Raw genomic sequence first — 14,325 nt, 5'->3', positions numbered from 1 at the left:
NTTTATCTAGTGCTATGATATACATATAATATATATACATAATATATTATATAAATATATATATTTATCTATTAGTATGTAAAAACAGCGTGCGAGACGGCGGAGGCGACGCCGTTTAGTCTTTGGACGCATTCAATTCGGGGGAGTTTTTTTCGAATGCACACAGTGAACCTCGTCAATTGCAATCCACGAGCTTAAGCACTTTCCCGAGGAGAGAAACGAAAAAGCCGATTACAAAAAGGAGACGCAAACCGGGCGCCAAACAATGAAATGGCACGGTACTGTTAAAAGGATAAACAAACAGAAATATATACATATATATATATTTATATATATATGTACGAAAATATGAGAAACAACAAAAAACATGCATTTACACGAATAGAAAATAGAAGAAGGAGCAGCAAATATACAGAGAAGGCTGAATCCCCGAGAGGAAATACCGAGGGGGTAAACAAGAGGCTAATGTCGTGTTAGCGAACAGAAAAACGAATTATATCGGTCTCGGAGTTATAAAAAAAAAACATGAGAAATATATAAGTACATATGTAAAACGAGTTCACATGCGCATTAATAGTACACGACCGCACAAAAACAAAACGTTCGACAGAACACACATGGACACTCATTGAGAGGAGAAAGAGACCTATTATAATACACGCGTACGTGTCTAAGCAGTTAGTATTCGTAATATAAATATAATATATACATATATATATATATACATGATATATATATATTTGTGCATTTCTTATCGGACAGTAATTAAAACAGTGCACACGCGGAATAAGAAAAATCATTCGCTAGAGAGCAAAGTAAGCACGGTTCTCTCTGTTCTCGCGCGGTGTATGTATATCTGTACACGTGTGTCCGCCAGTGATTTGAAAGTTCTTTTAATCGTGAACGATAATGATAGAAAATGACGATAGCTACCGAAGAGACAAGAAAATAATTATATATATATATACATATACATACTTATATTTAACTATATTGTAGATTTATATATATATATACACACACATGTAAATAATAATTTTCATTACGCCTAAAGAGAGATGAAAAAAGAGAGTATCGAGGATAATTATATTGTATGTATGTGTGTATATGTAGATGTACATGTTTACATTAAATACATTCACTAATACATAGAAAGGAATCGAGGAGAGTGTTTGAATGAAGAGAGCCACACTAGGCAACAGCGATTTGTTTGAAAGAAGAGTATCCTATTTTTGCAAAGAGAGATTAATTTCATTTGGACACAAGTCGATTAATAATGAAAAACGAGTAAAAGACGAATCATGCCTACTTTACCTGAAGTGTCAGAGAACGAAAAAGATTGGATAATGAGATAAAGATTTTCAAAGGGGACACTCGCAAATGGGTGCTCTCGGTTCCTTTCGTTTTGTCTGCGAGAGTCAAAGAGGCAATCTCTCCGGCTGCGATCGCGACACTCGACACACGCATTACTTCACATTGACACACAGTACACGCGCACAAAATGTAGGCGAGAGAGATCCCCGTGATCGATCTTCATGGCATTTGTCCCTGGTGCAGCATCCTTCAGGAAACACAGTCTTCCATAGTAACAGAGCGAAACGTATATTATTTTGTATTGTTCGATAAGCGAAATGCTGGCGGGTAGATTGCCTCGTGTTCTCTCAGTCGAAAGCGAAGAAAAATATTACGATTCGTTGTGATAGTACGTTTCCAATGTATAACACCGTACGTATCCATACACGAGACATGTACGCGTTGTCATTTAAAGGTTTTACATGGTTACAGAGTGTGTTTGAAGGGAGGGATTGAATTTTGATTGAATATAGTTTTTCTAGTCAATTTAGTGATACAACGAATTCTCCTGGTTTTTATTCGGTGACTCTATACATTATAGAAAGTGTATCAAAACATTTTATTTATCTAGATATAATACATTTATGTTTTACGTATTTTAAAAATTGACAATTAACGTTTGGTAAAATATTTTTCCCAAGACGACGGTCTTTAAACGATTTATTCTTCGCTTTTAAATGAATATAATATTTTTCGAACGTTTGATTCCTAACTTCGAATACAGCCTGTAGAGAGAGATGTGTCAAGATGATACATATACACGGTTCGTGAGAAAATTCCAAAGGCCTCGCATATAGGAGGATTGCGGAAAAACTTGTACGGGTTATTTTTTCCGATTTCCGAGTCACGCACACCAAAATCGAAAAAATCGTCTAGGGTTCCTCAACTCGTTGTTTCACACATGTGCGTACACTATCGAAAGGGTGGCTGGCTTTTCCTTAGGTGCCCACCGAAATTCTGGAACTGCAACGAATTCGATCATTAAGATAATCTTAGTCAACGTTTCTTTAGCTCAGATCGTTATTTAATATAACCAGCAAAAACAGTCAATTCACTTCTATTATTACAAATCCTGATTTATATAAAAATTAATTTTTCTATTTTCATTTTATACTGACCTAGTTTGTCTGATTAAAATCGATCACCAATGGACAAAGACGAATCATGCCTACTTTACCTGAAGTGTCAGAGAACGAAAAAGATTGGATAATGAGATAAAGATTTTCAAAGGGGACACTCGCAAATGGGTGCTCTCGGTTCCTTTCGTTTTGTCTGCGAGAGTCAAAGAGGCAATCTCTCCGGCTGCGATCGCGACACTCGACACACGCATTACTTCACATTGACACACAGTACACGCGCACAAAATGTAGGCGAGAGAGATCCCCGTGATCGATCTTCATGGCATTTGTCCCTGGTGCAGCATCCTTCAGGAAACACAGTCTTCCATAGTAACAGAGCGAAACGTATATTATTTTGTATTGTTCGATAAGCGAAATGCTGGCGGGTAGATTGCCTCGTGTTCTCTCAGTCGAAAGCGAAGAAAAATATTACGATTCGTTGTGATAGTACGTTTCCAATGTATAACACCGTACGTATCCATACACGAGACATGTACGCGTTGTCATTTAAAGGTTTTACATGGTTACAGAGTGTGTTTGAAGGGAGGGATTGAATTTTGATTGAATATAGTTTTTCTAGTCAATTTAGTGATAAAACGAATTCTCCTGGTTTTTATTCGGTGACTCTATACATTATAGAAAGTGTATCAAAACATTTTATTTATCTAGATATAATACATTTATGTTTTACGTATTTTAAAAATTGACAATTAACGTTTGGTAAAATATTTTTCCCAAGACGACGGTCTTTAAACGATTTATTCTTCGCTTTTAAATGAATATAATATTTTTCGAACGTTTGATTCCTAACTTCGAATACAGCCTGTAGAGAGAGATGTGTCAAGATGATACATATACACGGTTCGTGAGAAAATTCCAAAGGCCTCGCATATAGGAGGATTGCGGAAAAACTTGTACGGGTTATTTTTTCCGATTTCCGAGTCACGCACACCAAAATCGAAAAAATCGTCTAGGGTTCCTCAACTCGTTGTTTCACACATGTGCGTACACTATCGAAAGGGTGGCTGGCTTTTCCTTAGGTGCCCACCGAAATTCTGGAACTGCAACGAATTCGATCATTAAGATAATCTTAGTCAACGTTTCTTTAGCTCAGATCGTTATTTAATATAACCAGCAAAAACAGTCAATTCACTTCTATTATTACAAATCCTGATTTATATAAAAATTAATTTTTCTATTTTCATTTTATACTGACCTAGTTTGTCTGATTAAAATCGATCACCAATGGACAATCATCGATGAAAGGAAGATGCAGTGTCAAGTTTTCAGTGTGGCACCAATCGGGAAAACAGCGGAAGTGCCTTCCCCTTGCACTCGTACACCGTTGAATAAAAAAAAAAAAAGAAACGACACACGTGTACTAAATAGAGTTATATGAGAGTAAACTCGAGAGAAACACATTGTGAAAGCACTTGACGTCTATAGCATATTATATATAACATATATATAATACTTATATGATACATAACAAGTATATTTATATTAAATACGAACGTATAAGCATATATCTGTCGATTAAATGTTGCATCTTTAGATATCGTGCAACGAAAAGGAATCGTCGATGGCGCATAGTTCGTAAGGGAATCGAATGCCACGACGACGGGACTGTCTTACGAACTATGTACCTTCGCACATGAAATACGAAATAAGAATTACAAACAAATGTATAAGAAAGCCTACGTTTTCTGGCGTAACCTATCCGATGTTACGCGCATACATGTAGTATCGTGTACGTTTTTGTTCTTCATTTGATTTCTCAATTATATTCGTACATCGCCGTTACGCACACTCGCTACAGAGAAAAATGTGCACGTATGATACATGTATCCTAGGACTCACGGTATATGTGTTATATAGTCGATGGGAAAAATGATAAGTCGACGATTATTTTAATCGACTGACGACCTCGGGAACGCGGGTGTCGAACGAAGTAGAAGCGATTCGACGATTATAAACGGGTTCGAAGCACTTTTGACCGTTCGTGTGTGTATCCCGTAGACGTGATTAGTGCACGCACACACGCAAGTTCGTGATATACATACATGCATACGTGGACACTAATATTACTTACGCGTTGCACGATATCGTCACATCCGCCGCGAAAGTGTGTAGTGATAACGGTGTTCGCGGGGCGAGGAGGTTCGTCCTACGTGGAATAGAAAAACAAAAAAAATAAAGGACGATAGATAAGTCGTTTAATGTCGAGGAAACGAATTTACAATTGTCGATGGATAAAATGAAAAACAACAAAAATATTACACGTACATACGATATAATAAATACGTTATAGGAGTATAATATGATATAGTCGCGAAATAGTCTGCGTCGTCGACTCAAACGAAATACCAGATACGATGAAAACGATATGGAAAATATGGAAAGGTGTAGAAAGGAAGGAGATAGTTGTTAGGCAGATATAAAAGAGGAAAACAAAAAGTGAAGTCGAGAGAACGAACGAAATGATACGATATATAATGCAAATTATTATGAGTCTTCGAGGTCCCGAATGCGTTTTTGCGCGTGCACGCTCACGGGGTTTGTCAAGGAGTCAGCCAGTATTTGTAATAATAATGCTTGAGAAATGCATGAATATTTGTTTTATTAATGCTTCTTCTTATTTCATCTCTTTCTATAAAAACAATACTTCCCAAGAAATCGCTAATCCCTTGTAATATTTATATATACATATTATACATACTGTATATGTATATATATATACTCGTGTATTACTCGATATTGCGTCCATTATTGCTCACAGTCTTATAGCCTCGCTTCCTGCTTCCCTTGTTTTTAATATCCTACAACGATCTGTTCGACCCAGTGCTTGTATCGTTATACTTCTCTTTTTGGCGTTCCCTTTCTCAAATTTTATTTTCAAATTCTTCCAACGTTCAGTTTCTTTAGCGATTTCGTTTCGCATCGAGAAAGAAATATCGTCCAAGTCTTATCTCGCAGTTTTATTTCGACCTACAAAGAAATTCTGAAAAGCGAGAGCGATATTTTATTTATTGACCAATTTTTCTATCTCGTTCATAATTTCTGTAAATTTCATAATTTCCGTTCTCTCGATCGTTGGTGATTCTCGCTCGCGTATTCGATACGTGAGAAAAGAGAGGAAAGAAAATGAATACCTCGGATCTTCGCAAGTTATCGTTTTTTCTTCGCCCGGGAAAAATTATTCGTTTCTTACCTGAAAATGCGCACACCTCAGAGACGATGCCAAGCACACGGTCGTTTTCTCAAACCTCGTAGATGTTAGCAGCTTTTTTATTATGATAAACGCCGCCGAGCGAGCGGCAAAGCTCGCCCTTTTCTTTTCTTCTATTCATTCTACTTCTTTCTCATCTCTTTTACCGTAAAATTACGTTATATGTATACGTATACACATACATATATCATACGTCCCGTTGAACCCTCCCACAGCCTATACCACAGCTTATCCTGCGCTTTAGTTGCAAAAATTTTGAGGCACAAAAGAGTGATATTTAAGTATATTATCCGTATATCTTATCTCACAGTTGACGTCCCCTGCTCCCTCGCTCCCACGATTTTATTGACAATCGCCACATTAGAATCCAACTCCACTTCCGTTACAATTGTACTAATAATCGTTGGAAAGAAGGTCGATACGAGAATTGTGAATCGTGTGTACGCTGTACTTGATTATCTTTTAGACTGATGAAAATCGTAGAAAATTAATTAACAGTAGAAAGAGGAAAAAAAGAAGCAGAACTTCATAATACGATTTCATTTACGAAATTAAATTTACAAGTGAATTTTAAATTTGGGAATACAAATACTAGGGAGATTGTATTCTGTTATGTAAAATGAAAAGTTCACTTCCATAGAATCAGCGGCACTTTCAACACTTTAGAAGATGATCAGAAACATACGTAACGAAGAAAATGATTGTACAAAACAACTGGAAATCGATCTTCTTCGAATTTATTTATCCGATCCAAATAACCCAAACCCTTGCGTTCGGTCGGCTTCTTATTCAGCTTCGATTATTATATTATTTCGCCGCTATCGCCTGCGTAAAGACAGAAAAACAGACATGGCGCGTGTGCCTATTGAATTGTTTTGTAATTGCTTGGCACACGGGGAGAGACCTTTGCAACACGTGTCGAGCCTCGGTAATCATGCAACCGGCGTCATGAAACGCTTTACCGAGCGATCGTGATTCCAAAGGAAGTGTCACCGAAACAGGCTGTATCTATTCATACATCTTTGGGCTGTATTTACAACCTATGTATATTTTATACATATGTATATCAAAATAATCCACCGCTTTTGATCGCATCAAGTATATATGTGTATATATTTAGTACGTACTTACTATATCGCGCCGAGGCCTCCCTCACCTGTTTCGATTCGCTTTGAAAAATTGCCTTGCGATTTCAAAGGCGAGAAGAGTGCTACGCAGAGTTGCTCGACGATCCACGATCCTACGCGACGTTCTGTGTCATCGCGAGGAAAAAACGTCATTAAAAAAAAAAAAAAAAGTTAGTTGCACCGTTCGAGTAAACGTGCACAGTCGATCGAACGATCGATCGAACTTTTTCATATCGCGTATCTTCTTTCGGCGCGGCGGCCGATTCGTTGACGATTAGCGCTGACAATTTTCAGCAGTGAATTGACACGAAACGTACGCGTTCACACCTGCGCACATATACATATGACAAGCGGCCGGGTTCTGGAACGCGATATACTCCTCGTCGATGCCATTACGTATCGCGAATACGTAAAACAAATGTTCATGGCACCGTACGAACAGAGCTGGAGCAAATTAAGCCGGAGCTGCACACGAATGACCAGGACGATTTTGACCGATGGTTTATCGCCGCACTTTAACGTCCGACCTGTGACGGCCGATCGGTGGATATGAATGGACGAAACCGGCGGCGCTTCGTTATCCCGCCGTAAAATTTTGCGGGTATATTTTATTCTGGACAAAATGTGTTCGAGCTCGAGAGCCCCGATAAATCCCCGCGATAGAAAAAACAGAGTGAGAAAACAGATATCGTTTGGATCACGGTTTCGCCCACTTCGTATACGCCTTGTGTCGATATATATATATATAAAAAAAAAACCAATGTGAAGCACTCTTTCCGATGTAAGTATCGCAGTAGCACTTTATTTTGTCGCATACGCAAAAGCTTTCAAGCATTTCGAGCTTCACAATTAATTAATTACCGTACCACTCGTCTCGTTGTTTACCAGCAAGACACTCTCTCTTTAGACGCGCGAATAGACCGCTTCTCTGTACTTTTGATTAGCGCCGCACGTAGATCATACATTTTTTAACGGCTTACTATCTACACGCGACACGCGTTTGCGTAGAGAAGATGATACCGATGGCTTATGCTCGTACTTTTTTCTCTGTATATCTTTCACCGCTATTCATTGTACAAACGAAATAAAAAGTTTCTCTGCTATATCTCTTTATCTCTGTTTCTCAATGTCTTTCTCATGGCAGTCTCTCTATCACTCTCTGTCTATCTTTGTTTTATTTTAATTTCATAATTGCGATTCAGTAACGCCACCACAGTCGTCGTTACATTACAGGAGCATGGTTAAATGTACATCACACGGCACGTATACAACACACGTACACGGACAACAGATAAAATGATGCTTAAGCGCATGCGGACACGATCTTTTTAATTATAAGTATATATTATTTACATATGCGATATAATGTATAGCGGAACAGCACGATAGCATTTGGTTCGAACGAACGAGATCATTCGCTTCACTATTTCCTTGTAACAATCTTCTCGTCCACGAACGAGGGGACCATATGTGCGTTAGAATCGTAGCTAAATACCATTGCTGTTACCCATTAATTTTGTTATGTCACCCAAAGCGTAACACGCATACACGCGCACACACACACCACAGACATCTACACGAGTATAACATCGTCACGTGTCTATGACTTAACGCTCTTAAGGGAAAAAATAATATGGTTTTTACAGTGTATTACACACACACACACACACACACACACACACATACACACACACATGCGTATCCGATTAGCAAAGAAAGCAAAAATCAGTTTGCACGTTTAATCGCGCGATCGTTCATATAATCTTCTCTTTAAACTTTCTGTTTCATGCTTGCCCTCGCCTGGATTTCCAACGCACGTCTTTCGACCGAAAACAAAAAAATTACCACGCAATACAATTGTCTGATCTTCCGTTCCATCAACGCTTTCATTCCGGTTCCATCGACGATTATGTATCACGATGCCCTCTCCCTCCCTCCCCGATCCTCTGATCCACCCGGCGCGGCCGCCGTACACTCGCCTACGGCCGGCCCTCCACGCACGTGCCCGAATCGCCCTCCGTCCGGTCCCGAAATTGATCCTGGAACGCCGCACGTGCCTGAATTATCCTGCCCGTTCCATCCACGGAATCTGCGACGACTGCTACGAAATCCAATCCCGCCTCCTTCTACGATTAATTACATTCATGTGGCGATTGTGACCATTTCCCGATTCCCGTGCGTCTGGAAACGAATCTGAACACCATACACATACCACGTCCGACCAATCGACGCCATTCATCTCCTCTCCTTTTTCCATTCTTTCCGTTTGTCTTCGGTTCTATCGTCTTTTTTTTACCGGGGATTTTTGTTTCCATCCGTCCTTCCTTCGTTTCTTCCTATTTACATTCCATTTGATCCGACCGTGAAATTTCACACGCATTACTTACTCACGATCAATCAACTCGATCTTTTTGTGTCGTCACACGCGCTCGCTTCTCTCCATCACGACGACCAAAATCAAACACGATCACACTCTGACACGTACATGTCACTTGATCTTGCTCGGTCGACGAACGAATTTCGGTGATGGGCCGTCTCACGAATCGTTCCTCGAACTTTCAATCCATCGTGTTCACCCCCTTGCTGCAACGCGAGATCTGTCCTCTTTTTTTTTTTTTCTTGTTTTTATCTCTCGGTCGTCGGTGCGTTCGAACACGTATACGGCATCTCTGTGTACACGTATATACACACATGTATACATACATTCTGGATATTTGAACGCTGGCTTGGTATGTGTGCACTGCCGCCGCATTATCGCCGCCATGTCCGCCCATCACCCGCGATACAATGACAACAATAATCGCAATTTGCCATTATAATTTACGACGGATCCGCGTACATATAATATGTGCCGGCGTATACGTCTCGTACACCCTGGTACATGCATCTCTCCCTTCGTCATTGATCGAACACGAAAAAAAAAAAAAACTGAAAAATCGTGACACGTAAAACATAATCACACGTGGATCATCTCATCTTCGCATAAAATGCTACCTTCATCGTTTCGAATATTCATTATCGACTGTTCATTACCAATCCTTTTTATCATCCCCTGATACCAAATTGGAAAATAACTACGTAATACCATTGTCAAAAAAAAAAACTTTGTCGGCAAACGGAAAATAACGAACACGAATTCCATCCCTTCTCTTGCGGACATCTTTCAACGAACGATGCCGATGGTTATTGTGGACACTGAAAAAAAAATGCAATACCTATCCTTCGATGAAAAATTAAATGCCAAAATCTGTTTCTACAACCACCCACAACATATTCTTTTTTTTTTTCAATTGAAATCCGTGTACATGTACCTGGGTGCTCCGGCGGCACGTTCGACGTGCTTCACGTTTGATTTTGGTGCCTCTTCCACCGAATTCAACCGACTGGTAACAACTACCGAATAAACCAAACCAAAAAAAATATATAATAATATATAATAATAATTTAAAAAAAAAAAAATACTACTACTACTACTACTACCAAATACTTTGGAAAAAATATGTAATAAAAAAAAAAATACCGTATCGAACACTGCCTCGTTTGCTGCATGTGGATCGCCTTAGCAGCCTTAGCCACTGTCGGGGCCCAAGTGGTCCCCCAAAACGCTCACTGTGTCGTCTACACAGACAGCTGCGGACAGGTAGACTCATTATTGTAACCAGTTTTTTACCCAGTCTCGGGTCTGCATTAGAAGCGCCAGACGCTGATTGAACAGGTGAAATGAGTTTTCGAGATGCATGATTGGTAATGTGCCTGTGTTAAATTTGATTTGTTTCTCGTCTTTTTTTTCAAAGGTCTCTTCATTATTTTTTTTTTTTTTCTCGTTTGTCAATAACGATCCTGTTGGTCACCGCGGACCAGGATACTAGTGCGCATTGTTATTAGTTGTGTGGTGTTTTTTCTTGGTGTAGCGGAGAACGTCTAACGCGTCCGACCCGTGGGACAAGAAGATCTCGCGAGGTTTCCGATCGAAACTTCGAGGATCTCTTGTGGCACGGCTTCACGTCCGATAAAATCCCTCGCGCAGACCGTCATGGTGCTTTGATGCAAGCCCGAACTTTTAATGCTGCTAACCTTCAAGGTTAACAGGGGGAAGGGTGACGTTCGATCGTTCTAAAAGTTCTTCACATTAAAAAAGTTTCCCGTTTAAATTCCGGCATGCATATGTATACGAGATGTATAATTCGACGATTTCATTAGAACGATTGGGCCGATCGAACGTAACGCCTGAACCTTAGGTAACTTTGGCTAACACGTAGCTTTTGGGGGCATTTCCCTCACGACTGCTCACCGCAACTATAACTGCGAATAACCACTGCCTTATCTGGTGTTTGTCTATTATTATTATTATTATTATTACATCGATAATTATTATTATTATCATTATTATTATTATTATGCTGTTTCGAAAGTTGTCGTCACTTCCCTCCTTTACAGACAAAACCTGTTCACGAAGAAAGAGATGCACGCTTATTGTTCAGTAATTAGTACGAACTTACCATTTTTAACGGTTTGCCATGTATTTGATATGATATCATACATATACTATATAGATTGTATACCTATACACATTGTTATTATACAGTTTTTACTATTATAGATACATATCTATTATCATGCCATTGTCTTGATTGCCATTGGCTTTCTTTTTCTTAACGTTGCGCGTTAATTGTGAAGATTAGTGTCAGGATACGTTTAATCCGCCGCATCTGATAACAGCAATCGTATACACGGTGTTCGCAATTTCTATATTTCAATCGATATTCTCTCTTTCAGGATAAAAAATAATGTTTATTCATAAGCAAGGTCTAACTAGAGTCTTCTTGTGATTTTATATTACGATGAAATTTTAGCTCATACAAGTAATTTTATGAATGAAATTTAGAGTGTTTTGTGCAGATTTTTATCAACCAGAATTTAGTGCTACAATTTACAATTAAATTGTTCGTTCTTTAATACAGGGTATCTTTTTATTAGATACCGTGTACTCGTTTGGAAATAATATTAAGTATCATTTAGCCTGAAACACCTTGTATATTTTAAACCCTAACGCTTTAATACTTAAATTATTATATTTTTATTTCTACCCTTTGTTTCTCTTTTGTGCATCGATATTTTTTTTTTCAATTTTTTTTAATCACACTAGAAAATCTTCTCACGGTTATGGACCGTTGCTACGTAATGTCCGAACGTGTACTGCATGTATATCAATATTAATAGTTCCTGTATTAGCATCGGTTGCGTAACACATTAAAATCCATCATCCCACCTCGAGACTCGAGAATCTATAATCTTCTCCACCATAAACGAATAAAATCATTAAAATCGTAAGCATCAAATGAAAATAACCATTATATGCGAAAGAAGCTTTTTTAATCATTTCCTTTGTCTTTCACGTAAATTTCTGTCCGAGAAAATGTCATTTGAAATGTTTCATTTAAGTTCAGCAACGATTCCATTCACACTGTCATAAAAATCGTCGCGCCTCACTCAAACGCTAACCTTTTTACGCGATTATTTTGAAACCATAAAGTCAAATTTCATGAAAACGACAATGGCGTGATCCTCTAAATTCAGGCCGCGCAGAACAACGTGCACTCGAACAAAAACAGTTTGAAAAAAGAATACCTACCATTACAATACGTACAAAGTAGGCAATGTCTGTCATTGTTTCGAAACGATTCTATCACATGACGTGCAACACTCTTTTCTCCCCCGCTCTCTGGGATGCTCTCCAGACCATTCTAATTTACCGCTGTCGCCAATTGAAAGTACGGAACAATCTTGTCGCTTGCATAGAGAGCTTTCTGACGCATTACGTAACCGAGAGCTTCGAACAAAAAGGAGAAATGACGAAAGGCGAAATCAGAAATCAACCTGCTGTTGTGTATCTCATTTCCTTTTGTTTAACAGCAAGCAAAACGCACGGACACACGTTGACGAAGCTTTCTATCAAAAAGGAACGTGTTTAGAAAGAAATGCGTTTAGTATTCCTAATATCTGTCACGATCTCTCCCTTCCAATGGAATAGACGTATTAGAATCTTTTACTATTCAACGTTCAGTCGCATAATATATATATATATACATATATATACATATATCTCTACATGTATTTCTGTTCGTGAGCATAATTTAGCTCTGTTGTTATGGTTGCGGAGTCGCAGTTGACCTAGTGTTGAACTTATTTGCAGTAGAATATTATTAATTTGACAAGCTTTTACGACACATCCTATTTCCACATTTTTTATATGAATGCCAATAACCGCTGACTATATTATTATCTAGCCACCAATGGGGCGGTTTGGTTCGCTGGCGTGGATACTTCGCCCGCGTGGATACTTCTCTCTCACTCCCCCCAGCCCCCTCTTCGTCTCTCCCATGTCTGTCTCGGTCTATCCTTCTATATTATTTACTCTCTTTCTTTAATCTCCATAGCTTAAGTAGTGAGTGAATGTGTGTGTCTAAATCTTGTATAATTCACGCACGCGAACCAAAAACCCTTTCGGCGGTCCTATCAAGTCGGCTTTTGGCAACATACGAATTGCTTGGGTGATGAGGAGGAGCTCCGCTGTCTCCTAGTGATCCTCCTCTGGAACGATCGATCGAAGGACGAAGCGAAACTCCTTTAACCCTTTCAGGATTGTTTCAAAAGATTTTCTTAAAAATTCCTGTCGATTTAAGGAGGGTTTAACTCGTTTCACTGTCGCTATACGTAATTAACATAGCGTCCATGATGATCGATAGAGCCGTGCTCCCGAGTTCTATACGAAAATACGGGATTTTTTTCATTCTTGTTTCCGATTCAATGAAAGTCGCGGGTTGTCTACGACAAAGTAATCGCAAAATTTGACCGATCACCCAAGCAGAACGAACCAACCCCCCTTCTCCCGGGCCATTATCTGCATGACCAGACTCTGTGTTTGTAGCAAATTATCTCTTACGCAGTTGCAAAAAGTTATTACATAGTTATACTCTTACTCTTGTTATCGTTATTCATTCTGATTATTATACGATTAGTCTCGTTATTCTATGTCTGTTCAATTACTCGCTGTTATCACTATTTTACACTTTTTTTTCTCAACTCCCCCGCGAAGGTTTATCATTGTTTATTTTCTAATTTTTATTTCCTATCGCTGTTTTTAATTGATCGTTGCATAACACGGGATGAAAGTTCGTTTGATGACCGCTTGATAGTAAGAGAACAGGTTTATCGCAGTACATTTATATTCTTTGACGAATTTGCATTTTTTTTTTTCTAACTCGATTACATTTTGCACGCTTCTACGGTGAGCCTATGGTTACCTCCGTTCGTGAGTTTGGATTCTTTTTAATATTATCATCGACTCGTTCAGCGCACAATTAATTTCGATTGTTCTATTTTTTGTTTCTCTCGTTTCCTTTCAATTTCCTTTTTTGTCAACCTCTCTCTTACGTATTATTATACATTTCTAATTTATTTATTTATTTATTTATTTATTTATTTATTTATTTATTTA

General features: G+C 38.6%; 1 protein-coding gene across 1 annotated transcript in view; it reads left to right on the top strand.

The window, feature by feature from the left end:
• Positions 1–10,359: 10,359 nt before the first annotated feature.
• Positions 10,360–14,325, top strand: part of LOC108622468 (zinc finger CCCH domain-containing protein 28-like) — a 12,453-nt gene continuing 8,487 nt past the window's right edge. The window contains exon 1 of the mRNA XM_018020374.2: positions 10,360–10,467. Coding sequence (XP_017875863.1) covers positions 10,375–10,467 — 93 coding nt within the window. The 5' untranslated portion in view covers positions 10,360–10,374. The remainder of the gene's footprint in view (positions 10,468–14,325) is intronic.

This window comes from Ceratina calcarata, unplaced genomic scaffold, assembly GCF_001652005.2.
Source record: "Ceratina calcarata isolate Rehan_Ccalc_2016 unplaced genomic scaffold, ASM165200v1 scaffold223.2, whole genome shotgun sequence".
NCBI lineage: Eukaryota > Metazoa > Arthropoda > Insecta > Hymenoptera > Apidae > Ceratina > Ceratina calcarata.
This window is presented reverse-complemented; position numbering and strand designations above follow the sequence as displayed.